The 25,979-nt window shown below is 42.0% G+C and overlaps 1 protein-coding gene across 11 annotated transcripts in view; it reads left to right on the top strand.

Annotated features, from left to right (window-relative positions):
- The window catches only part of SULF1 (sulfatase 1), a 175,546-nt gene that overhangs the window by 128,566 nt on the left and 21,001 nt on the right, over positions 1-25,979 (top strand). For 10 of the 11 annotated variants that reach the window (XM_041769182.1, XM_041769176.1, XM_041769180.1 and 7 more), the window contains 11 exons: positions 2,071-2,221; positions 3,316-3,491; positions 4,566-4,694; positions 4,964-5,020; positions 5,747-5,876; positions 17,377-17,599; positions 20,656-20,902; positions 22,527-22,623; positions 23,088-23,182; positions 23,728-23,793; positions 24,670-24,842. In XM_041769182.1, the coding sequence (XP_041625116.1) occupies positions 2,071-2,221; positions 3,316-3,491; positions 4,566-4,694; positions 4,964-5,020; positions 5,747-5,876; positions 17,377-17,599; positions 20,656-20,902; positions 22,527-22,623; positions 23,088-23,182; positions 23,728-23,793; positions 24,670-24,842 (1,544 nt within the window). The remainder of the gene's footprint in view (positions 1-2,070; positions 2,222-3,315; positions 3,492-4,565; positions 4,695-4,963; positions 5,021-5,746; positions 5,877-17,376; positions 17,600-20,655; positions 20,903-22,526; positions 22,624-23,087; positions 23,183-23,727; positions 23,794-24,669; positions 24,843-25,979) is intronic. The other variant, XM_041769186.1, reaches the window with a different exon arrangement.

Genomic DNA, 25,979 nt, shown 5'->3' with positions numbered 1-25,979 from the left:
TACTAGGCATTTTTAAGTGTGGTACAGAAAGAGATAACAAAACGTTAATAGATAGATGATAGATTTGTTGTTCCTCAAAAGAGGTTTTTAAGAAAGTGCTATTATCCCCACATACAGATGAGCAAAGTGAACCACACTTGCTTTTCCTACTCTGCAAATCTGCCCCTTTAACAGGGAGTGGACTTACACTACTGAGCACAATTTATATAATTTTAGGGACAGTATATCCTGTGCTCAGTGTTATATTGGTGTTTGTGCTGTTGTGCTTCTGCTAGTTAACCAGCATCCACACTGATCATCAGGGGGACTTATTGTGCCAAGAAGGTGAATGGTACCAAAACAGCATTTTCAACTATCAAAAGAGAGGTTCTGCAAATCTACTGGCAGAAGAAAATGTATGATAATGGGCAGCATTTATACAGCTCAGCATGGATATAAATAAGCCAGTATACAGTCATGTAGCTCAGAAACCCCAGGCTTACCCCCAAGGGAAATTTGTACCATGACAAACTAGAGGAGTACACGATCAGCGCCCCTGAATTCACTGGGCTCACAGTGAATATTTCTCTAGGGCAGTTTTTGGTTTTTTGGGTTTTTTAAAGATTTTATTTATTTAATTTTACTTTAGAAAGACAGCAAGAAGGGGGAGGAACAGAGTGGGGGAGACAGAAAGACGGGGGGAAAGAATTCCAAACAAACTCCATGCTGAGAATGAAGCCTGACACAGGACTTGATCTCAAGACACTGAGAATCATGACCTAAGCCGAAATCAAGAGTCGAATGCTTAACTGACTGAGCCACCCAGGCGCCCCTGTTTCCCTAGCTTTATAATATAATGATGGGGCAGGGTCCCTACATTTGTCGTTGTCCATGATTTTTCACTGATAGGATCCTCCCCAGAACAGACATTGGCTATCAGATTTCTCAACCAACATGGATTGTTGCTTATTCTGTGAGACCAGTTACTTGTAAAGTTGTGGGTCATATGAGAAGCAGTCTGAGACATAGGAAGCACCCCGCATTTCACTTTTCTTTCATTTTGTTAGAATGGTCCTAATGGACTTTGGAATTGAGTCCTCGATCTACCACCTGGTAGCTTTGTCCATCTGAGGATTTAACTTTGCTAAGCCTCAGTTTTCTCAACTGTAAAATGGGAATGATAAACCAAGTTCCAAGAACAGCAGAGATAATTGAATGAATTAATGTGTACAAAACAACAGAATGGTTATGAACTTTGGGAATATGAAGTGACTGCATAATGGTCTAATGGTCAAGGGATATGGGTTAGATATCAAAAAGAAGGTGATATATTTTGTGGGTTCTCCAATGGAATGTATGGGACACCCCTTGGGTTTTTGCAATAAATTAGATATAGACTTGAAACTACCTCCCTGTAGTTAACAAAATTTGTGCTCTGCACTTGTATTGAACTGTCTATAAAAAGAATAGCTTTATTGGTAAGCATGTATATTGTAGAAGTAGACTTGGTTATAATTCTAGCATATGCAATTAAATTAACGGTATCTATACACAAAGTTAGGAATGAGAAAAATTCATACTAGATATAAAAATAATAAAATAATCAATAAAAGAGCCCAGTAAAAGCAAGAGAAAAAATATGTTGAAATTATGATTCATCATTGTTCCACATATTTGTGACTATATATTTAATAGCCTAATTAGCTATAAAATTTTATGAGTTAACATCACCATGAAAACATTCTCTTCTGTATTACCTTATTTTATCTGTAGATGTTACAATACCATGATCGTCTTGATGTGTTTTTACACATTTTATTCAATGAGTCCAAATGAACTTGTACTAATTACCTTTTTAGCTGCCTGTCTTGGTTTTTTATAAATTTGAACCCATATGCCTTTAGGGGATGTGTGATGTTTGAGGTAGTGAAGATTTTAGCTCTTCTTATAAACATAGAAGATACGTGGGAGAAAAAAATGGCAATGTCTAAGTTGCCTTTCCTAAATGATTATTTCACAGCCTTCAACTTGAGATATTTCTCTAAATGACTAAAAATATATATAGTAAGAATCCTTTCTGGATATTTTCAGAACCCCTAGTTATAACTATGCACCAAATATGGACAAGCACTGGATTATGCAGTACACGGGACCCATGCTGCCCATCCACATGGAATTTACAAACGTTCTACATCGCAAAAGGCTTCAGACTTTGATGTCAGTGGACGATTCTGTGGAAAGGGTAAGCACACAAACTTGCCTTAGTGACAGGTTTGGGTCCAGCTTCTTTTGTGTAGCTCCATTCTTGCCAATTCTGTTTTTGTTTTATTGTTGTTTTTGAGAGAGAGAGAGAGAGAGAGAGTCTGTGTGTGTATAAGTGTACGTGAGTGTGTGTTTAGTGACTTTATCTTCACTCCCTTATCTTGACCCCTTCTATTACCTCTCAGGCTTGGTTCTTTGGAGCCAATGGCAAAGAGGAGATAAAAATCAAAATACCGTAAGTCAAGGGCTACACTCACAAAAACGTAAATACCTAAAGCTGGTATAAAGCAATGGGGAATGGTTGGGATTACGGTGAACTTTATTTTTTTTTTAATATCTTATGTATTTGTGAGAGAGCAAAAACAGAGGGAGCAGCAGGCTTCCTGCTGAGTAGGGAGCTGGATGTGGGGCCTAAACACAGGACCCTGGGATCATGATCAGAGCTGAAGGCAGATGCTTAACCCACTGAGCCACCCAGGTGCCCCTATAGTGATCTTTAAATGCCCACATTTATAACAAGAAGAAACTACCCAGCTCCTGCTATTTTATGCCATATAGGAAGATCGAGCTAGTATCATGAGGTCTTCCGATTTTTTCAAGGAAGCCAGAAATACATTTTATTTGAAATTTCCTGAATTTAAAAACAAAACAACTGAAGCCAAACAAAATGTGCCTAAAGGCTGGATTTAGGTGGATCAGGCTCCAAAGCAGCCTGTTCTTAACCCTTGATAACTATTTAAGAGTGATGATAAAATTTGCTTTAACAATGGATTTTTCAAAGTAAAACCTATGAGTTAGGTGATGGAGGCTGTTTTGTGGAGTTGTTTTTTGTTTTTCTTTTTAATAGGTGCACAAAACCTTTAAGAGCAATGTGCCAAATTCAAAAAAGTTACCTGACTCTATTAGACTTTTTCCCTTCAGGATTGTAAGCAACTAAGAAAATGCAGACAGTGATCATGTTTCTTAGCCTTGTTAAAGTAACTCTTGCCTTTAAAAAATACTGGGGAAGACATTGTGGGGAAATCACGGCAACACTGTTGTCATCTTGCCCATCTTGTCTCCGTTATGTTTCAGCTGTACAATATGCTCGTGGAGACAGGGGAGCTGGACAACACTTACATCATTTACACCGCCGACCACGGCTACCATATTGGGCAGTTTGGACTGGTCAAGGGGAAATCCATGCCATATGACTTTGACATCCGTGTGCCCTTCTTTATTCGTGGTCCAAGTGTAGAACCAGGATCAATGTACGTATTTCTCCATTTGCAACATTCAGCAGTTGTGGCTCATGTGTATCTGAGATAATTCCATTACCAATCTGTGTCTGGTTTCTTTTCATCCAAAACAGAAAAGGGTGTAGGTAGGTTGAGGTTGGTAATTTAGAAAATGAAAACCTTATTTCCCCCTACCACATGTCAAATTAACTGAGGTATACTATTTAAAGAGAAAGGAAAATTAACTATCACTGATTAATTCTGTCCAACGAACCGGAATCCGTGTCACATGGCCTGTGCACACGGACACAGAATGTGACCATTAGGGACATCTTCTGTACCTCCTTTGAATCAGAAACACACTGTCTTAAAAAAAAAAAAAGTGCCAATGCCTGCTTTTTAGTGGGTTTTTAAAAAATTATTACTAAGTAAAATCTTTGAGGAAAATAAAACTTTAAAAAGCATGATTTTATTTTAGAAGAAAGAAGGCCTAAAGGACCAGAGTTCTATTTCTACCACCTTGGACAAGTCACTGCCTTCCTCTGCATCTCTATTTTACCATTAAAAAAGGGGTTTGACATGTCCTGCCGGCCACATCAGAAAGTTCTATGTAAAATAAGATCGTGTACATGAAACAGTTATGGAAAGAGTAAAAGAAAAAAAATGCAAGCAGAATTCCAAATCTGGAATGGCCCTTAAGGAGTGTGCAGCCGGGTCTTCTAATGTAACAAAGAAGAAAGCGGGCAGGTAGCATAAGTGCCCCTCTCAGAGTTCCTCATTCTGGAAGTGGCGACACTGGGGCCCAGAACGCAGATAGTCTGAATCTCATCCATGTGCCTCATCTGCTGCTACGTTGCACTGCGTCCTGGGGTAAGGGAGAAGGTGATGATAGTAGAAGGGTTTCTCTGAAGAATGTTATTATGTCTCTTCAGCTCATTTGAAACACTTTGGGAATTGTCTGATTTAAGTTAAATGGTTTTATGCATCGAAGACTAAGATAGAGGGGGAGAAGATTGGAGGCTGATGAGTCTCAGTGTGCAGAAAGTGGCCCTACGTGCCACCTCAACTGGTGTTAGGCCCAGGGCGTAACCATCTGACCCTTTGCAGAGTCCCACAGATCGTTCTCAACATCGACCTGGCCCCTACAATCCTGGATATTGCGGGCCTCGACACACCTCCCGATGTAGACGGCAAGTCGGTCCTCAAACTTCTGGATCTGGAAAAGCCAGGTAACAGGTGTGTCAATTTGCTTTCCCTCGGCCAGCCCCAAGCACACTGGCACCCAGAGCCAGCCAGCAGCTGAAAGAAGTGGAGTCAAAGTACTCTTTGCCCATGAGAATCACCCCAAGCCGAGAATTTCTCGGCTGTCTGTGAATAGCATATTGATAGAGCTGCAGTCATGGTCTGCGGGAAGTGAGAGGTGTTTCTTTAAATAAACTGTTAGCACAGATCCATTTGGAAAAACGTCCAGATGCCAACAGTAAATATTATTATTTTGCTTTCAGGTTTCGAACAAACAAGAAAGCCAGAATTTGGCGTGATACATTCCTCGTGGAAAGAGGGTAATTACTGGTTCCTGGGGTGCTTCTGGGAACCAGTCCTAGTGGGCAGCTCTCCCTGCTGAGTATTTTTCCCCCTTATTCCGGTTTACTAAGCATGCAGATTTCGTAAGCCCGGTCACAAGATTGAATGGTTTGGTACTCATTCTCCACTGGCCAGCACAGTAACGATTGTTGCATCAGAACCGTAAAACATAAATTCTCATACAATGGGACCAGAGCGCTTGCTGTTGAGTTTTTCGACCTCGGCTCCTGATCGGACCAGTCCATTGGCATTCCCAGCCCTCCTTCCCGAGTCCTGTCTGGCCCTCTCCTTTCTACTTCCTTTCCTTATGTGGTTTTCCTAGTTTTAAATATACAAATCCATGAGACTATAATCTCCAGAGTCCCTGCTGGGTTTTCCCCCTTTGATTCGTAATCCTCATTGTCTTGTTTTTTTTCCATAAAAACATTGAGAGAACATTTATATAACTGTAAAGCTAAACATTTATGCCTAATGTCTTGAAATTAACGCTTTAGGGAGACAGTGGTTCTTCATAGTACCCAGCTTGTAGTTTTCACAGAGGACTCAGCAAATGCTGAACTCCTGTGGACAAGGTCTTGCCATCTATTTCATGCTATTTGAAGAATGCAGAGTCATGTCACAGGGGAGAAAAAGAAAAAGGCAAAAGATGCTGGATAGGTGATTCAGATCATTTCTCATAAGAAACTTCTTCTTTTCTGTCAAAGGAAGTTTTTGCGTAAGAAGGAAGAATCCAGCAAGAATATCCAACAGTCCAATCACTTGCCCAAATATGAGAGGGTCAAAGAATTGTGCCAGCAGGCCAGGTACCAGACAGCCTGTGAGCAGCCTGGGCAGGTGAGTGTCACGGCTTGTCTTCACCCCAAGTCACATGCTTCTTCATTTCTAATTTAGAAATTTTCAACATATAAAACAACGTACATTTATGTATAAATAAGCTTTTCATAGTGGTCATGGAACACTCACTATAACAGCTTTCTTCTGACTGAGAATTATCTAATTGGCCTAAGCTGGGCCTCCTCATCACTCCTTGGGCTCCCTCTAATAAAAAAAGATGGCACCCTCAGAGAGTACTAGATATCCACCCAATTAGCCAACACCAGTTCGACATATCAGACATGTGAAATGGGTAGCCAGGTTAGAAAGTTCAGAAACTTGCTTCCATCTAAGGAGAAGTCATTACCCCTTGGATTTCTATTAACTGGTTATCAGGAAGGATCAAGAAGCTACTTAGTCAAGATCATGAGTAGATGCTGAGCCTCTGGGCAGTGAACCACCCAAGAGACAGGTTGGGGTCTTCCTGTCCTGTACTAAAGTCAGATGTCGTCTAACCCAAGAGGAGGATAGAACCTGACCAAGATTGGGAAACGGAAAGGGAAGCCATATTGTGTTAGTTCATCATTTCTACCTCTGCTCACAAGATTTCTGACATCAATTATTTCATTAGAATGAATCCTTTTTATTAATAGAGATATTACTATAGATGGGGCACCTGAGTGGCTCAGTCAGTCGACTCACTTATCTGACTTTTGATTTCACCTCAGGTCATGCATGACCTTGGGGTTATGGGATAGAGCCCCACATCAGGCCCTGTGTCAATGAGGAATCTGCTTGAGGCCCCTCTCTCCCTCTGCCGCTCCACCCACACCTGCCTTCACTCTCTCACTCTTTCAAGTAAATAATCTTAAAAAAAAAAAGAAAGAAAGAAATATTACTATAGAATTCCAGGCTACCCAGAACACCACCTATTACCAATAAGAACTAAAGAAATACTGTGTGATGAATTAACACAGATCTGTTTCCAAGGAAAGTGAAAACATATGAACATAAATTATTTTAAACACTCTTCTTGATTGACATCTATGCTAGCTAAAAAAAGTAGTGTGTCATCATGGTAGAGGAACTGCCTAAGTCTTTGAAACTTAGAACAAAATTGAAGAAAAGTGAAAAATAATAGTTATTACACATTTGTCTTACGTAAAGCCCTGTATAGGGAGTTTTATATGTTTTTAGCTCAATTTATTCCTCACATCCATCCAATGAGGTAGGCATTGTTCCCATTTATAAATGGCAGCTGGTGAGTGCAGAGCTGGGATCCAAATGAGTTATATGATTCAAAAACTCAGACCACTTGCTGCCTTCCAAGGTAAGTTCCATTAATGAGGCAAAGAGAAGTTCAAATCTTTTGTGAGTCTTTTTTTCCAACTTATCTGACCTCTAGATATCCACACAGTTAGCCAATACCAGTTCAGGATATCAGGCACCTGAGAAGGAGAGTGCAGTTATTATTAAAATGGCCTCATCAATGTAGGGCATCATATATTTATACTTGTGATATAGTATGTAGCGTATTGAACAGACATTCATGATAAACAACTTCATCCTCATACTTTCTACATTTCCTCATGCCTTTTTGTGCTCAGGGATTCCTTTGAAATAGAAAAAGGTGGGGAGGGAGGATGTTGAAGGAAAGGATAAAACTAGGCCTTCATGGCATACTAGTAAGTCTTAATTTTCAAGTGTTTACTGGAGAAGCTTAGACTTTCTCATTATATTTTAATATGATATCTTCAAATCCTTCTTAAGGAAGCTCTAAGTATGATTATGACTAAAACCTCAGACTTGTTTTGTTGCTCTAAATGATTTTTATGAGCCAGCCTCAATAGACTAATTTACTTTTATTCGGGAGTTGGAAATGTTCCCTGTTAAATATATTTCATGCAAATTGGTGATTTTGTTACCATTTTAGCCTTCTAAGTGGCAAACATTATAGCCATTTGAGAATAAGGTACACTGCCTACCTTTCAGTATACAATTTTGCAAACCTCTCCATATGGTTTGTCCTGAAATTTTAATACATGTCCTAAAGGGCAAATGTAGTATAAACTAGATTATGGCACTTTGGCACAAGCTCTTCACTCTTATGCTAAATGCTAACTATGTTAAAAACTTCACTTTGCTTTTTCATATTTTTCTAAACTCGTTTTGCCCCCACAAAATGCTTTAATATCTGGCTCTCTGGGATTCTCCTCTGGTGCATTATTTCCATGTGAATCAGTCTGAATTTAGATCATATCACATGGATGTATGAAAATGTTACCAACAATTCCTTTTAGAAGTGCCTGAATTATTAGAACAGAGAAATCGCCTGAATGGTGATTTCTTTCTATAGGTGATGCTCAAACCCTAGCTTAAAAATCTGAGAACTTCTGGAAAATTTTGAGGCTCCTCAAGATGGTTATAGAATCTGTGAGCCAAACCTGATAGTTCTGTTGTGTTCTACAGAATGTTTATATTTTGGCCTTTTGCTTTTTCTATCTGGCTACTTTGAGGGTTATCTTTTTAGTTACTATATCCGTGACTTTAAAAAAGGACGAAGAAAGAAAGAAGAAAAAGAAAGAAAGAAAGAAAGAAAGAAAGAAAGAAAGAAAGAAAGAAAGAAAGAAAAAGCAAGAAAAAGAAAAAGAAAGAAAGAAAGAAGAAAAAAGTCCAAAATAATGAGATTGTATTGTTCTGGATCAAGGCATCAGCTAAGGCTAGAATTAACTTGCCAGCAGTCTCTTCTCTTGACACTGATTTCACTCCTGGCCAGTGCCCTGAGTCTCTTCCTCTGACTAGGGTTAACTGCCTTCATTCGAAGACAATACAATCTTCTCTTTGGTTTGACTCTGTATGGGATGGAGAGGAAAAACCCACATGGTCAGCCCCATTCTCTTCACTTTTAATCTCCAAAAGATTGTGTATTTCCCCCATCCTGCCACAGCCCCATGCCTTGTCACTTAAGGATTATTTGGCAGGGTCAGTGTAGATGCATGAAGTAGGTCAATGAAGGAAAGAAAAATATGACATCAAAAAGTTGAGGTTAGAATATTGGCATCCACTACTTTTTAGTTGTGTGTTTGGGGACTAGATTCTTTAGAGTCTCAGATTTTCTATCCCTAAAGTGAAGAAAATTAATCTCAGTCTTAGTAGGATTCAGTGATATCATATATGTAAAGTGCTAGATGAATTACAAAGCAATGTGTGAATGTTGGGTGCTATATCTGTTCCGGGCCATCTTACCTGCTTTTTCATTCCTATGAAGCCACCAGGGAATTAAAATGGGCTGGAATCCCAGACATTTGGCAATACTTCTTCACTTTGTGAACAGAGCAACCAGCAGGGACTAATTAAGACAGCATGGACATATGTGTTTGCATTACTTCTGTATTCCTGAATTAATGTGAGGCTGAGTATGAATTCCTGCCACTCTCTCAGCTGGCATTACACCCCCAAGCACATTACATACAGTTTTACATACGACACACACACTCACACGCACACGCACACACACACACACATAGAGTACACACACCACACACGTGCAAATCTCAACTTCTATCAGAAAAGACTTTGGCTCAACAAAGAACACACAGCAGTGATGCTCAATTCTGGTTGCACCCTAGAATCACCTAGGCAACTTTGGAAAATATTGATGTAGGGGCATCTGGGTGGCTCAGTCAGTTAAGCATCCAATTCTTGGTTTCAGATCAGATCATGATCTCAGGGTTGTGAGATCAAGCTCCACATCCATCTCCATGCTGGACATGGAGCCTGCTTAAGATTCTCTCTCTCCCTCACCCTGTACTCTTTCTCTCTTTCTCTTTCTATCTCTCTCTCTCCCTCTCTAAAAAGAAGAAAGAAAGAAAAATAAAAGAAAATATGTATTTACAGCTCCCCCCAAACCAATCAGATTAACAGGTCTACAGGTGAGGCCAAGGCATCTGTATTTGTTAACAAAGTTAACCAGATGTCTAGAGTCAGAGAATATGGAGGTTGGGAGGAGTCTTAGAAATCTTCCAGTTGAATGGTATCTTTTTCCTAATAAGGAAATTTAGATCCAGAAAACTTAACCTACAAACCCAAAGTGAGAACCTGCAATTCTTCACTCTATGCTCAATCCTTTATTCCCCAGAACATGCTGCCCCTACAAAAATGTAACATAGTAGATTTTCTCTTTGAAATTATAAGTGACATTTGGCTGGCTGGAGCCATGATCTTAGGACCCATTTACAGCATCTAGAGAAGTGGTTCCCTAGCAAGAAGGCACATTAGAATACAGAGGCCGCTTTACAAATGCTGGTGTTCAAGCTTCGCTCCAGACAAAGGAAAACAGAACCCCTGGGGATGAGACCCAGACATCAGTGATTTTTTTCAAGCTCCTGGGTGATTCCTAGGAGCAGCCAGGACTGAGAATCATTCATGCTAGGAAAGCGTTACTATATTTTTCATTTTCTAGGTACAGGGATTGACTCCTCAAATAGGAGTTACATAAAAGAGAAATTTCCTAGGCGTTCAGTTTTGAAGTACATTTCAGATATTCTCTGCTATTTGAAAAAAAAAAAAAAAGCTTGTTTTTTTTCTTTGATAAAGCAAATTTCATGTCCTTTGTGAGTTGTTAATTTCCAGCAACTTTGCAGTTTTGTTTGCCTTTCTACTATTGTATCGATAGGAAATCAAAGATTTGTTTAAAATTATGAAAGAGCCCCCAGATCGAGCAAGCCGATACTACCTGGGAAATTAGAATGTAGCTTGTTGAATGGACTGGTTTAGCTGCAGGATTTCTGTTCTCATCCCAAAATTATCCCTCTGACCACAGGTCCCCCCACACTTTGTGACCAGCTGCAGAGCAGGAATAAAAGGCATTTACCAGGAAGATCTGGCTAGTTTGCCAGAAACGGACAGCCTGTTTCCAGAAACTCACTGAGCTCTGGCTAAATCTCAGCGTGGCTCACAGACACTTCACTCGCTAGGGCTTTCCCTACCCCAGGGGGCAGCCAGGAGGCCCAGGGCCCCAGTGCCACCCTCTGGCTGAACTTGTCTGCATGAGGCTCAGGAGGGGCGGCCCTCCTTCAAAACCTTGCCTCCTCCCCTCTTCAACCTGCACCCAAGGACATTTCTGAATAGTTGTGCATCTAGATGTTTTGGCTTCTGTGCATTATTCAAAACACCCCAGGCTTAACTGTCAAACCATATTTAATGCCGTCCCAAACAAGTCAGAAGAAGACAAACACAGGGACGTTTTACTTCTAAACTACCTAATGTGGCCGCACTATAACACAGCCTGCTCTGGTCAGCCTCCCCTCCTCCCCACCCCCAAACATAACATTTTCTTCTGCATGTAAGTTGCTGGCTCTGCCTTCCCACATGCTGTTCCTTCATCCAAGGCTCACTCAAAACCTCACATTCTGCCCCAAACCATTCTTTTTTTTTTTTTTTTTTTTACTGAGGTCCTAGTCAATTGGGATTGTAGCCTTGGCCCACTGCTTGCTTGCTCTGTGACCATGGGCATGTTGCTTAATCCAACCCTGCTTCAGTTTCTTTGTCTCGAAAATGGGCATAATAATAGCACCTGCTAAAAAAATAATAATAATAGCACCTGCTTCAGAAGGTTGGAGTAAAGCTCATAAGAGGTAGGTGTATTAAGTATCTGAACCAGTACCTGGCATATAATAAGCGCTCAGCAAATACTGGCTATCACGTGTTGGCCAAGGTCAGTTTACCAATTTTACTTTCCCCAAACTGCAAGAGCAATACTTCTTCCAGCATTTCAGTATGGACTTTTACAAATGATTATCCAGATGAAAATCTAAAGGGGGAAGCATTTTCTTCTACTTCTCTTTCCTTTCCACTTCCCCTCCCACCTCCCATCTCATCCCATCTCAAAGAAAACAGGAGATAAATCTCCTCAGCACAAGTAACTCTATTTCATATTGGTGAGAAAATTTGACAATGGCTTCAGCTAAGTAGCAATATGAATGAGGAGGTTTATACGGTATTTTTATATTCCCAGTGTTGAGATGAAAATTCTAGACACATGTCCACAGGCAAGTAACTTTTTCATGATGTCGGCACTGGCCTGAAGGATAATCAGGTTATCCAAACATTACTGTATGGTTGTTACATTTCAGAGAACATGATTTGACCTGCATTGTGACCAAATCCACATAATAAGACATGTAATAATGGAGAACTAATCCATGTGTGTTTGTGTTTGTATAAAATTAAGCTTTTATTACAGTGTAACTTTGAAAAAGTTGCAGCCAAGTTTTTTGTTTCTTACTCATGAAAATGGGCATAAATAGGCATAAATAAGAATATAGAACATTCTTAACAAATCTGAGAAACATATGCCATTGAAAATGTAGAAACTATCATGATTATCTAGTAGTTTCTTCAGGAAAGAGAAGTAACTAGAGTTCTATTTTCATCTAATATTATACTAGACACTTTACACAGAACATTTAATACCTGAAAATTATTCCATAGAAGAGATCTTATGCTCATTTTAAATATAAGGAGACTTAAGCTTGGGAGACTAAAGATGGGAAAGTCACTTGACCAAAGTCACATAGCTGGAAGTGTGACAAGTCTGAGTACAAACCAAGATCTGTGTGATTCAAAGCCACAGTCTCCCCACTAAATAATAATTACTGTATTATATACAGTTTACAAGCATGAAACATGAACTTGCCCAAGGATTGGATAACCATTGTTAAAGGTCAGTTATAATAGTATTGCTCTGGATTTATATAGTGCATCTTTTTTCAGAACTCCAAAAACATCCAACGATTTATTCTCATGACATATCCTTGAGGCCAGGAGGAGCAAGTATTATTTTACCAGATGTAGAATCTGGAAGAACAAAGAGATTCTATAATTTGCTCAAGGCCATAGAGTTAGCAGCAAAACAAAATGAAAATGGAGGTCTTCACGTCCCTAGCGCAATACTTACCTCCATGAAAAATGACTACCTCTCATTAAGTTTGCATAAGACCCAAATTAAGTAATAAGTTTACTTGTATGTTGGGGGGGAGCGGAGTTTGTGGAATAATAACTATAATAATCATAATAAATAACCGCCTTTGTTGAGTGCCTACCATGTACTGAGTTCTTTCTCCTCATGAATGAGTTCTAGTACTCATGAAGCTCAGATCGTGTTAGCTGACTTGCTCAAGGACGCACAGGATGTGATAAAGCTGATTATCAAATCCAGACTTCTCTAGCTTGAAAGTCCAGACTTTTGCCACCGAGCCACATCAATATAGATATGAAATGCCATTCTCAAGTCCCGGGAGGAATATAGGTGATATTCACTACTACAAAATCCAACTCCAATAAATGAATTGCGGTAGCACTTTAGGTTGTGACGATTGTGTGACTAAATTTCTATAAAGTTCCCTAGGCCAGTACCTGGCATCAAGTAAGAGCTCCATAGATGGTGATAATGATGATTATAAAGTTGGTATGGACGGGAATTGTTTGAATGGCATTTGTTGTATTTCTCATTAGGTTTGATTCCACCAAATGAGCTGCACACATGAATCCTTGTATCAAATTCCCGGTGTTCTCTTGTTCGTCACGTGTAATTTACACATAAGTATATATAATCAATCAAAACTACTAAGATGTAATTACTAAACAGTGATTTGATGCTGAGCTAACTTCAGGGTACAGTTCAGGAGTATGAGACATGGTCCTTGCCTTTAATCCCAAATGGTTGGAAAGGCTAAATGAAATCATAATAACTTACAAAATTATTTAAATAGTTTCATCGAGCCCCTTGCTCGCCGAACATGTGCAGTAACAGTTGTGGAACGAACGTTTGTGAAATGATTGGTACAGACTGAGTCAGAGAGGCAGGAGGAAAATTGAGATGATGTCACAAAAAGTGGTCAGGGAAGGCGGGAGACAGTCGGATCGGGCAGTTAACCGATTGACTGCTACACTTCAAGAGAGTAGGCAACAGGGAAACAGCACGATATCTGCATCTCCACAAAGGCACATGTTTAACAAAGTTCGTCTCTGAGGCTGACCACGTGTCCTGTTAGCAGGTGCCTCACCTGAGTCCTTGCTTCCAGCTGATTGTGGAAGCTCTTCTGCAAACCCAAGTCATCCCCTCTCTTGATTCTGAGCACTTAAGTGGCTTGTGACAGGAGTTTCAGAGCAATGCCCTGAAAGCTCTCTTCCCTCACTTCCCTCTATAAGCTAAGTAAGGTGACCATTGTAGGTGCAGTGATTTCAAGGTTTTATTGCTCAACCATAAAAATTGTCAAGATATCGAGCACCCAAATGACTGCGGCAAATGTGTGGTAATTACATTTCATTAAAATTCCTAGTATGCTTACCACTAAGATGATTTTTCAAAGCTGCTAGCCAATTACTCTATCTAATAGGGTCTACAGCTTGTTCAAAGAGTCCACGGTATAGAAAATAGTTGGCATTTTTCTTAGTGGCTCTTGTTTTATTCGACAATGTGTATAGGTGTATGTATACATCTAGTACATGTGGGCATGTGCATGTGGGTACATATGCATTCATATATGTATGCATATTGGATTTGTGAGGTACATCATCAGTGCCCAGGAGGGTCTTACATTTGGTTAAATTCATCTCTTTAGGAAAGAAACACCCCTTCCCTTCATCTCTACCCTATAGGAAGTTAGTGAGAAATTTGGCCAATGGGAAAACTCAAGTTGGATTCCAAATAGACCGAATCATTTAAAATGCTGTCTACACTTTCTATTCTAGAGGAATCTACCTATACCCTCAGCTCTTCCAGGCCAAAAAAAAAAAAAAAAAAAACGGCAGAATTTTTTTTAATGCATTGTGGTTGTAAGACTAAGAAAGGTTTTCACTGTAGTTAGGTGTTTTAAAAATTAGTGTTTGTACCAAAATTGATATAAATTCGAGCCACAAAAGACACAGGGCCATTATTTTTCAAGAATATAGTTAACCATATTTTTCCATCTGGTAGAAAATAGAGTACTTCTTAAGCTGCTACTAGGCTGTGAATCGTGGACTCACTGACCACTTCTTTTGCTATTATAGGCATGAAGTAGTGAACTCTTTGTTTTTGAATGCTTGAGTTAGAGATTACCCAGATAGAGGGACAAGTCTTAAACCTTTTGATTTAGGACAAATACAGATCTAGAATGACACTCAAGCACTACCGATGCTCAAATTTTTTGGAGCTATGAAAGGCTATGGATTATTTCACTGACACCTCTCATCAGCAAAATTTCTGGGTGGCTTATAGAAATAACTTGTTATTTCTTAATGGAGTTGTATATCTTTTCTGAGAACTTTTTCTGAGAATTTCATGGCACCTCGTCAAGCTGATTGGACATGTCTGGAAGTGCTACAAACCCAGGCTTGAAAACCACTGGTCTCCACGTTGAATGGCAGAACCATGGAACAGGCCATACGTAGCTTCCTGCTAAGCCTTTAGAAAGACCAAGTTCTGTCACTTGTCCGCTAACTGTAGAGGAAAAGTAAGGAAAACTAGTTACCCTTACATAGAGCACATAGTCCTGCCGGTATAGACAAGCTGGTAGTGTTCATCTTTTCAGCCTGAGTCATTTTCTGACCTGATGACGTCAGTACGTTTCTAAACACAGCTTCCTTTGCATACCCACTCCCCAGCATGCATACATCCCTCTCAAAGACCCATCCATCCGAGCTACTTAGACTTAAATAGATCTCTTTTGCCTCTGCCATGGGTTCCAGCTGCAGAAAGGTCCAGTAACCAGCTGCAAATCAAAAGCAGTTGTCTTTAACCCCAACTGTGCATTAGAATCACCAGGAGAGCTTTTGAAACTCCTAGTGCCCAGCCATGTATGAGAACCACCGAGCTCACAGAACTCTCCGGAGCCTAATCAAGTTGACTTTTTTTTTTTTCCAGTTAAATCATCTATAACTTAGTTAGTCTTCGACTGTTCTTGTTTATGTTGCCTTGTCATGGCTTTGCAAATAGTTACTTACCTTGTCTCTTGAGCCTGCTTCTCTGGATGGAGATGATGGACATTCAAGATATGCTGGTCAAGACACAAAAGAAGATTATAACCTGACATGATTCGTGATAACCAAAGTCCATAGCATCAAGAGCAGAAGGGGGCTTTGGGGGCTGAAGCAAGATCATAGAACAAGCCCTATAAACCTGGGATTTGAGAACCGTATGATAGGGGTACAAAGGCAGCTCTGATAATTCAACACTTATTGAGGGTGTATGGCTCCAGTAAGAAAACAAGCCAAGACTCTGCAGCTCGGTCCACTGTGAATAGTTGCACCCCATTTTGTACACAAGTGTTGTTCGTCTGCTGACCAAGACATTTGAGACCCTTGACTAAACTATACCTTGCATTAGGTCACTTTGAAATGAAAATGTAACCCAAAATATGGTACAGGTCCAGCAAAGGGGCGGGGAGGGAATGGTGAGATGATTCTATGTGGTGCAGGAAAAACCATCCTTTATTTGGTAATTTTTTATCTATTGAAAACCTGCAACTGGCCCACCAAATACATAATTTTACAGGTACTGTTGCTTTGACTGCTGTTTAGAAATGTGTCCATTTACAGAAAAGTATCAGTAGTTGTATACAGGTGATACCCCTATAGGGAAGGAAAACAAAAGACAAAAGTCTGGCAACAGGACATGATAGTGTGTCGGGACCATGGTCAATTTCAAATCAAGGTCCGTATTCTTCCCAAACTACCAGTTTAGGGAGGGAGCCAGGGGAAAACAAAAAGCCAAAGGACGGTTATTAGGTCTTTAAGGAAGATAGGGAGGACCCCATGAGCTGCCCCCAAGGTGAAGCGCTCTTACTTCAGCCAGCTTGATATTTAAGAGGCCCAGGTGCTGCATCATATTGATCTAGAATTGGGGCTGCAGTGTCAGCAGCAGGCTTGGGGAGCCCAGGCCCAGCTGCCCCGTGGGCACCCCTCGGGAAGACAGGAGAGGACCAGCTCTGGGGGGGGTGGCTGCAGTGTGTGTGGAAGGATTGGAAGGGGCGCAGAGAGGCCGCTGTGACTACACTCTGATCAAACCCCTCGTCTCCTTCCCTGGGGGCCCCTGGGGGCCACAGGCAGACCCAGGGGGGGTCGGGGGGGGGGGGGACAGAGAACAAAGCAGCCAAGTGTGCCTGCCTTTCCAGAGAAAGAGGGGTCTGGTGAAAACAGCCCCCTGACAGCTGTGCCCCGTGGCTTGGTGAATTAAGGGCTTTTTACATGTTTCCTTCAAGACTCTGTTTAGTCTGGATCCTGAGGATTTATGTATCAATTTTTGGCTCTGGTGTCATTGAGGTGGTTCTGGTTTCCAGTGGTCCCCCTGTCATCTGTACTGGCCCACGGTGAAAGAGGAAGCTAAGAGAACCTGGGGAGGGGTGGGGGGACACGTCCTGCAGGGGCAGCCAAAAGATGCCTTCTTCCCAGGGCTCCCCAAACCTAACCTAATGCAGCAGACTTTCCTGAGAAACACCTGGCCCCGGTGGGTAAACGGCTTTCACATTGGCTTTTGCAGAAGTGGCAGTGCATTGAGGACACGTCTGGCAAGCTTCGGATTCACAAGTGTAAGGGATCCAGCGACCTGCTCACAGTCCGCCCGAGCGCCCGGAACCTCTACCCCCGCGGCTTCCACGACAAGGACAAGGACAAGGACTGCAGTTGCGGGGAGCCTGGCTACCGTGCCGGCAGGGGCCAGAGGAAGGGTCAGAGGCAGTTCCTGCGAAACCAGGGGACTCCCAGTAAGCTCCAGGGGCCTTTGCAAATGGACAAGAGGGAGACCAAAGGCTTGATCCTTCTATGTTTAGGTCTTTTTTTTTTTTTTTTAAGATTTTGAGAGACACAGAGAGAGAGAGAGAGAGAGTCAGAGACACAGGCAGAGGGAGAAGCAGGCTCCATGCAGGGAGCCCGAAGTGGGACTCGATCCTGGGTCTCCAGGGTCCAGGTCCTGGACCGAAGGGAGGTGCTAAACCGCTGAGCCACCCAGGGATGCCCTACGTTTTAGGTCTTCCCAATGCATACTTTTGCAGCGAAAAGCAAATAACTGTTATGTTTAAAAGACCAAAGCTCATTTGAAATTTAGGGTTTGTGCACATTTTAACTTGAGCATAGAATATGCATAGACTATGTGCCGTAAAAGCGCCACACACAAAATATCCACGCACATGAAAGAGCTAGAAAGAGGTAAAAGGTGTGGTGAGGGGCAGAAGGTATAATTCAGGTCAGTTTTCTTTGACATCAATGCTAATGTCCTGATTTGTCTCCCTTGAGCTGCTTTAAAAAAAAAGGAACAAAATAAAAATTCGAGATTTCGTGGCTTATGCATCTAATAAGAAAAGCATAAATATTTCTTAAAGGTACGTCTGTTATTTGACAATCTTTATTTTTTTTTAATTCCTCTTGTTGACTGGTGCAACTAGTCAAATGCAGTACGAAAAGCGCTGCCTAATATTTTCTTTATAAAATCCTATATCCTATATCCTATCCTGCGCTATATAAAATTCCTGCGATGATACAGATGTGAAAACCCAGGCTGGCACCTTCCATAAAAGAATGAATCTGGCGCCATCTAGTGACAGCGTGGAAAAGTGACTGATTTCTGGGGCCTGTTCTTTTCTATATTGGTTTGGAAGTAAGATATTTGCTGCATTCTGAATTGGGTAGCCTTTGCTTTTGTTTTTGAAGTAAGCTGTACACACAACATGGGGCTTGAACTCACGACCTCCAGATCAGAGAGTCCCATGCTCATACCGACGAAGCCAGCCAGGTGCCCCCCACCTTGTAAATTAGGAAATCGATCACTAGGAACAATAGGAGCTCTCAGCACTGGCTTTATTCTTCTGACTCCACAGATGGACTTTAGGGGATCGTGAGCCTTCTACCATTTAAGCCAAAATTCTAAGTCTATTCTGTGTGTATGTGCACATTTTTCTGGATATCCATAACATTCAACACACTCCTAAAGGAATCCATAACCCAAAGGCTACAATGATTGATTTGGGAATTTTTTTTTCTCCCTGAGATAAAATGCCAGGTTTAATAATTCACACAAAGATAGCACATGGAGGGCAGCCTGGGTGGCTCAGCGGTTTAGTGCTGCTTTCGGCCCAGGGCGTGATCCTGGGGACCGGGGATCAAGTCCCACATCAGGCTCCTACATGGAGCCTGCTTCTCCCTCTGCCTGTGTCTCTGCCTCTCTCTCTCTCTCTAATAAATAAATAAATAAAATCTTTAAAAAAAAAAAAAAAGATAGCACATGGAAAGCCAAAAAGAGACAAAGATTCCTGACATTGTCCCTTAACGGAAGCTGATTACCAATGTTGGACTCCAATTCCTCCAAGGAAGGGGCCACCTCTTCTCTCTGAGGAGATTAGATGTGTCTCCACAGCAGTGACCCCGAACACTGTGTTGTTCAATGTTGAGCACAGACTGGAGAGGTCTGGGGCCACTCTTTCAAACCACATGGAATCTCACATATTTGAGGGCAGGAGTTGCTTGTGAGCACGCACAGTGACCTGCTGGCTGTACAGAGGCGTTTCCCCCTCTGGAAACTGCCATCACAGCAGGGTCCTGTGGGAGCATCAATTTTGATGAGATGGCCTGTGTGCTCCCCTTCTTCCTATTTCAGCAGCAGGCTGGAGAGAGAAGTTCCATGTGAGAATGCCCCCTCGGAGCCAAAGGGCATCTGAGAAGGAGCCAAGGTTTGCACATTAAAGCTCTTGTCTTAACACACTATGAGACTTGACAGAAAGCATGCTGGCCTCCCCCTGGCATTACATTCCATCTGCTACGTATTAAAAGTCAGTTGGCTGATAAAAGCATTTGCAAAATTTAATTTTTCTCTGTTTTTGGTACAAATAGAAGGTGCTGAGAGCATTTACCCTTTTGAAAAAAGCAGCCCAATGTTGTAGAAAGACTGTAGCCTTTAGAATCTGGTAGATTAGATTCCTGGTTCCCACAGCCGTTGGCTACATAAACTTGGAAAATGTAGGTAGCCTTCAGAGCTTCAGTTTTCCCATTCTTAAAAATCATAACACCAGGGGCACCTGGGTGGCTCAGTGGTTGAGCATCTGCCTTCAGCTCAGGGCGTGATCCTGGGGACCTGAGATCTAGTCCCATGTCGGGCTCCTTGTATGGAGCCTGCTTCTCCCTCTGCCTGTGTCTCTACCTCTCTCTGTGTGTCTCTCATGAATAAATAAATAAATAAATAAATAAATCTTAAAAAAATCTTTAAAGAAAAAACAGAATCATAACACCAAATTTATGAGCCTGTTCTGACAATCTAATAAGTTTTTTAATGTAAGGATTTATCATAATAATACAGGTCTTCTAAGATTGTGGATTAGAGGTAAGTATGAGGTGAATAATAATACATAGCAAAAGCCCAGTCAGTGAGTCAGTATTATGATTAATATCATAATTGGGAGTATAGTTTTATCCAAACAAACTGCCTTAGCAGTTCACGTTGAGAATGCAGTGTGGAAGTTCACAGCCTGCTGTGAATAGAAAGGAACTTAGGGGTCCCCCAGATGTGCCCCCTCACTGGAGGGATGAAAGGCTGAGCCTCAGAGGAGCATGCCTCCCACCACACTGCCATGCAGCACCCAGGCCCAGACAGGAGCCCAGCCCTCCTCACCTGAATCCCAGTGGGCTGCCAGCGCACCCCGCTGCCCCTCACCAATGCCATATAAACTGCTTGCCCCTTCCCAGAATGCTCACTGAGCCAGGCGGTGCTTTTCATCCCTCCTAAACTACACCCAGATGTCCACATTAATAACGTGTCTCCCCTCATTTCCAGAGTACAAGCCCAGATTTGTCCACACTCGGCAAACACGTTCCTTGTCGGTCGAATTCGAAGGTGAAATATATGACATAAACCTGGAAGAAGAAGAATTGCAAGTGTTGCGACCAAGAAACATCGTCAAGCGCCATGATGAAGGCCACAGGGGGCCCGGAGGTCACCAGGCTCCCGGCGACGGGGACACGATGCTGGCCGACAGAGACAACGCCCTGGGCTCGCCCACCACCGTCCGAGTGACGCACAAGTAGGAAGGCTTTAGCTGTTCGCGGGGGCTGAGTTCAGAGTCATCACCCCCCGTCCCCATAACCACTATTTTGCTTCTTTATAAAAAGTGATAGCACTCGGCCCTACAGGGTCCGGAGGCTGGCCTGTGTAACACCTGGGGTTTAAGGAAGCCAAGGGGACGCGCTTTGGGTTCAGTTTCACATGAAGCTGGTCCCTGGGAGTTTAGCCAGAGTGGTTCTGTCACAACTTAGCAGGCACGCAGCTCTGCCTTTGAAGAGTTACCTTCGTGGGAGTCTAGGGAGCAGATGGAAACCATCACTGGCACTGGTAGAGGCTCAGAGCACTTGTGCACTCCCAGCCTCAGAAATGAAATACAGCCCAAGGGGGGACTGCAGGTCCTGGAGAGGCTTCCAGAGAGGTGGGATGTGTTGCAAATGGACATAAGATGCAGAAACATCTACTAAACTGGTCAGATCCCAGAAAGCATGGTGGGCCTCGGGAGTCACGGGGACGGGGAAGGAGGCAATCATCCCACGGCTGTAATGGATGACCCCGGTTCTCCACTTCCTTCCGAAATCCAGTTGTTCTATTGATAGAGAAAAACTTTCTTTCTGATTTTATTAACAAAGTCTTTTTCCCCCGTCTCTCATTCTATCACTTTGCGGAGGGGGGCCTGCTATCATGAGCTCTGCCAGGATTTTTATCTTTGGGATCGGTCTTCAGGTGCCTGTATCGTTGACTTTGATCAAGGTGTGGGGGGCGCAGGGCATTGGGGACACTCCCCCCACCCCCACAGTTGAAAAACCACATATACCTTTTGACTCCCCAGAAACTTTACTACTGGTGGCCCTACTGCTGACCAGAAGCCTTAGCGATAACATAAACAGTTGATTATATGTATCATATACTGCATTCTTACGATAAAGTAAGTTAGAGGAAAGAATGTTATTATGAAAATCATAAGGAAGACAACATATGTTTCTAGTACTGGACTGTGTTTATCAAAAAAACAACAAATCCGCGTATAAGCGAACCCGTGGAATTCCAGCCTGTATTGTTCCAAGGTCAACTGTAGTTATAGGCTAGGAGATTTAGACCAGGATTTGTTTCTCTTTCAGTATTTATTGACCCCTTATCCCAAATTTTCTCTGTCCCTGGGACTGTTTCTTTGCTGAACACCTAATGAGATACTCCAGGCAGGCTCTTTGTAACAAAATGAATAGGATAAATAACCCCTTTCTGACTCTGCATTTCTTTAATCAACTTACTTCCATTATAACTGTGAAAACCTCATTTTTTCCTATGGTATTTGACGAGGCCTTCAAAACTGGGGCTGTCTGGTGGTGGCTGTTCTTGGGGATGTGAATACTCAATATTGTGAATACTCAACAGCAATATTGCTGTGAAAGGGGATCTTAGGAATGGTTCCTCTCTGATACCATCCCTTCCCCACACTGGTGGCCAGGAGACATTCCCATGTATCCTTGTCTGTGGCTCAGCTCCAACATGCTGCTTGCATCCAAATTAAGAGTTTAGAAGATAATTCTGTTCCTTTTGCTATCTCTAATGGATTTTTTTTAAATATTAGTAAATATTAGCATATAAACCTATCTCTAATGTTTTGGGTTGGTTTGTTTTTGCAGGTGCTTTATTCTTCCGAATGATACCATCCATTGTGAGAGAGAACTGTATCAATCAGCGAGAGCCTGGAAGGATCACAAGGCGTACATTGATAAAGAGGTTAGCCACAGCCATGTGATTGGAAGGGTGCATTCCGGATGCAAACTCGGCTCCCAGCCCCGTGGAGACTGGTGGGGTTCACTGCGTATACACATCATTGTTTTTTACAATCACAATTACATGAAACATAGCGTAGCAAGGTTTTATCTTTCCCCGGTGATGTAGTGATTGTCCTGCCTGAAAACAAAATAGGGTGTGAGAAAATAGCAGGGATTGGCTCGATGACTTGTTGAAATTTCCGTGAGGAAATGATCCAGTCGTAAGTGAGGCATCTGTTCATGTTTATCTACAGCACATCAGCAGGAACGTCGAGATAGACATATTCTGTGTCCACTTTGTTTCCAAGTTAATTATGATCTCAGTGGAAGAGCTGGAATTATGGAATATAGAAAGCAAGGTGAAAAGAGAGGCACTCAGCATAGAAAATCCTGATCTTCAAATGTAATTGTTCACGCATCTTCCAGATTGAAGCTTTGCAAGACAAAATTAAGAATTTAAGAGAAGTGAGAGGACACCTAAAGAGGAGAAAGCCGGAGGAGTGTGCCTGTAGTAAACAGAGGTGAGTGGGCGGCCACGTCACCCCCTTGTTTCCAAACTCATGTTTCCACAAGCTCCGGTGACAAGCACTGGGCTTGTTTGTCTCTTCTACCAATAGAAAGCTTAGTACATTGAATTTATTATCATATACTGAAAAGAAATATGTCATAAACCTAAGCCGAAGGTTAAAAAGCCCCATTAAGCTAAGACAGTTACAGCAAAGTAACTACTTTCCTTCTGTTCTGCTTCCTGTAAAATGAATTGTCGGTTTGCCAGGGGTGGCTCGGTTGGTGAAGCATCTGCCTTTGGCTCACGTCCTGATCTCAGAGTCCTGGGATCGAGCCCCAGGCCTGGCTCCCTGGGCAGCAGGGAGTCTGCTCCTCTCTCTGCCCCTCCCTCCTGCTCTGCTCTTCCTTGCTATCTCTCTGCCTCTCAAATAAATAAATAAAATCTTTTTAAAAATAAAATAAAATAAAATAAAATAAAATAAAATAAAATAAAATAAAATAAACTGTCTGATTAAATGTGAGACTATGAAGACTCCCTTTTCAATCTTCTTGCCCGTAGCTATTATAATAAAGAGAAAGGTGTAAAAAAGCAAGAGAAGGTGAAGAGCCATCTCCACCCATTCAAGTAAGTGAGTCTGTTTTTCCACTTTCGCTGGGAGTGGAGGACTGTCCCCTGGGCACTTCTAAAAGGCAGCAGGGACCCCTGTGTTCCAAGTGGTGCTGCTTCCAAGCAAGGAGATCTAGCCAGGAAGGCACAGAGCTCCAGAAGTTGGCAACAAAGCCCTATCTTGCCAAGAGACCACGGGGATGCTTTTGGAATCCTTTAGGGGGAGCCACGAGATCTGCTCTAATTCTATATGTGTTCTCTGCCGATGTATGGGATGGCAACTGGATTTTATTCTATGCACCGCTTTCTGTGGACAGCGATTGGGAAAAGGGACCATGGTGATTAGGTTGGTGTGTCCATAGAATAGTCTGCAATCGTGCTGAATTCTGAAAGCTGGAAGAAATATACATAATCTTTAAGATAATAGTTAAAATTTGCATGTGAAGGGGATTTAGTATTGAGCCTCAGCAAAAGTTGAGCCCTTTATGGAATAAAACAAAATAGTAACAAAAAGGAATTCTTTCCAAGTCATGTAAACCCACTAACCATTGGCTTTCTGGCTGATGAGTACTAAGTCCCAGGGAGTTAAGCCACATGTCCAAATGCTGTGGCTAGTGGGATCCATGGATTCACCTCGACATTTATTTCCACCGGTGTTTACATGTAAATAAGGAAGAAAACGTTGATCCTTCCAGGCTCGGTAAACATTCTAAGAGACTTGTCACTTAATGAGTTTGTCTTCACTTTTGCCGATTATAGTTCGAGGCCCTCTATGGAAAACAAGTCCTCTGTTACTGTGTATCTGCATATTTTGTGTGAGATTCATAGCAACAATAATATTTTTAATTGGGAAACTGCTTCCTGATAATTAACACACCCCTTCTGTTGGAATAGGGAAGCTGCTCAAGAAGTAGACAGCAAACTGCAGCTTTTCAAGGAGAACCGTAGGAGGAAGAAGGAGAGGAAGGAAAAGAAACGCCAGAGGAAGGGGGAGGAATGTAGCCTCCCTGGCCTCACCTGCTTCACACACGACAACAACCACTGGCAGACGGCCCCATTCTGGAACTGTACGTACTGTGTGTTTCTGGTTTGGGGTTTTTTTTGGGGGGGGGGGTTTAGAAATAGTTTCCCCAGTTTGGGGGCACCTAGTTGGCTTAGTTGGTTAAGCATTGACTGTTGGTTGCAGCTCAGGTCATGGTGAGATGGAGCCACGCATTGAGTTCCATGCTCAGTGCAAAGTCTGCTGGAGATTCTCCCTCTCTCCCTCCTGCGTCCATCCCTCCATGACTCATGCTCTCCAAATAAACACATACATACATAAATACATCCATAAAATTATTTTATTTTATATATTTTTAAAGATTTTATTTATTTATTCATGAGAGACACAGAGAGAGAAAGAGAGAGGCAGAGACACAGGCAGAGGGAGAAGCAGGCTCCATGCAGGGAGCCCGATGTTGGACTCGATCCCGGGTCTCCAGGATCACACCCTGGGATGAAGGTGGCAGTAAACTGCTGAGCCACCCGGGCTGTCCCATAAAATCATTTAAAAAAATTTTTCCCAGTTTTATTGAGATACAATTAACACAGAACTGTATAACTTTAAAGTGTACGGCATAATGACCTGACTTCTGCGTATTGTGACGTGATGACCACGGTAAGTTCAGTTAGCGCCTATCATCTCATCTGAGTTACTCCTTTTAGATGCCACTGTCCACCGCCATGCAGAGAGCCAGCAACTAACGCCACAGTTACTAAGACTAGGGCTTCAGCAGTGTAAAACCAGGAACCTAGAATGATTTAAGAGGAGAGCATCATATTATTTTCTACACTGGCAACTAGAATGATTTTGCCAAAAATTAACTTTTTCTTTAAAGATTTGTTTTCATATTTTATTTGCAAATGCCAAGCTCACCCTGGATGTTTCTGCTGATGATGTTATTTCACACAGTAACCAGCTCTTGGCAGAGTTCCTACCCAGTAAGACTGGCTTTAGTTCTATCTATAACTAAATAAATGGACGAACAATTTTGCCTCAAATAGATTTTGTTTCTACTTCACTTCATGTAATTCTGTAAGTATAATAAAAGGAAGTGAAAACCCCTCTAATGCAGGGGCCATATCCTACTAATTCTCAGTCCCCTTTGGTACCTAGCATCATGCTCACAGAAGAATAAGGATTCTACATAATTGGTGGTTTTACG

This window comes from Vulpes lagopus, chromosome 9 (genome assembly GCF_018345385.1).
Source record: "Vulpes lagopus strain Blue_001 chromosome 9, ASM1834538v1, whole genome shotgun sequence".
Lineage (NCBI taxonomy): Eukaryota > Metazoa > Chordata > Mammalia > Carnivora > Canidae > Vulpes > Vulpes lagopus.
Note: the sequence above shows the minus strand (reverse complement) of the source record. Positions and strands in the feature narration are given on the sequence as shown.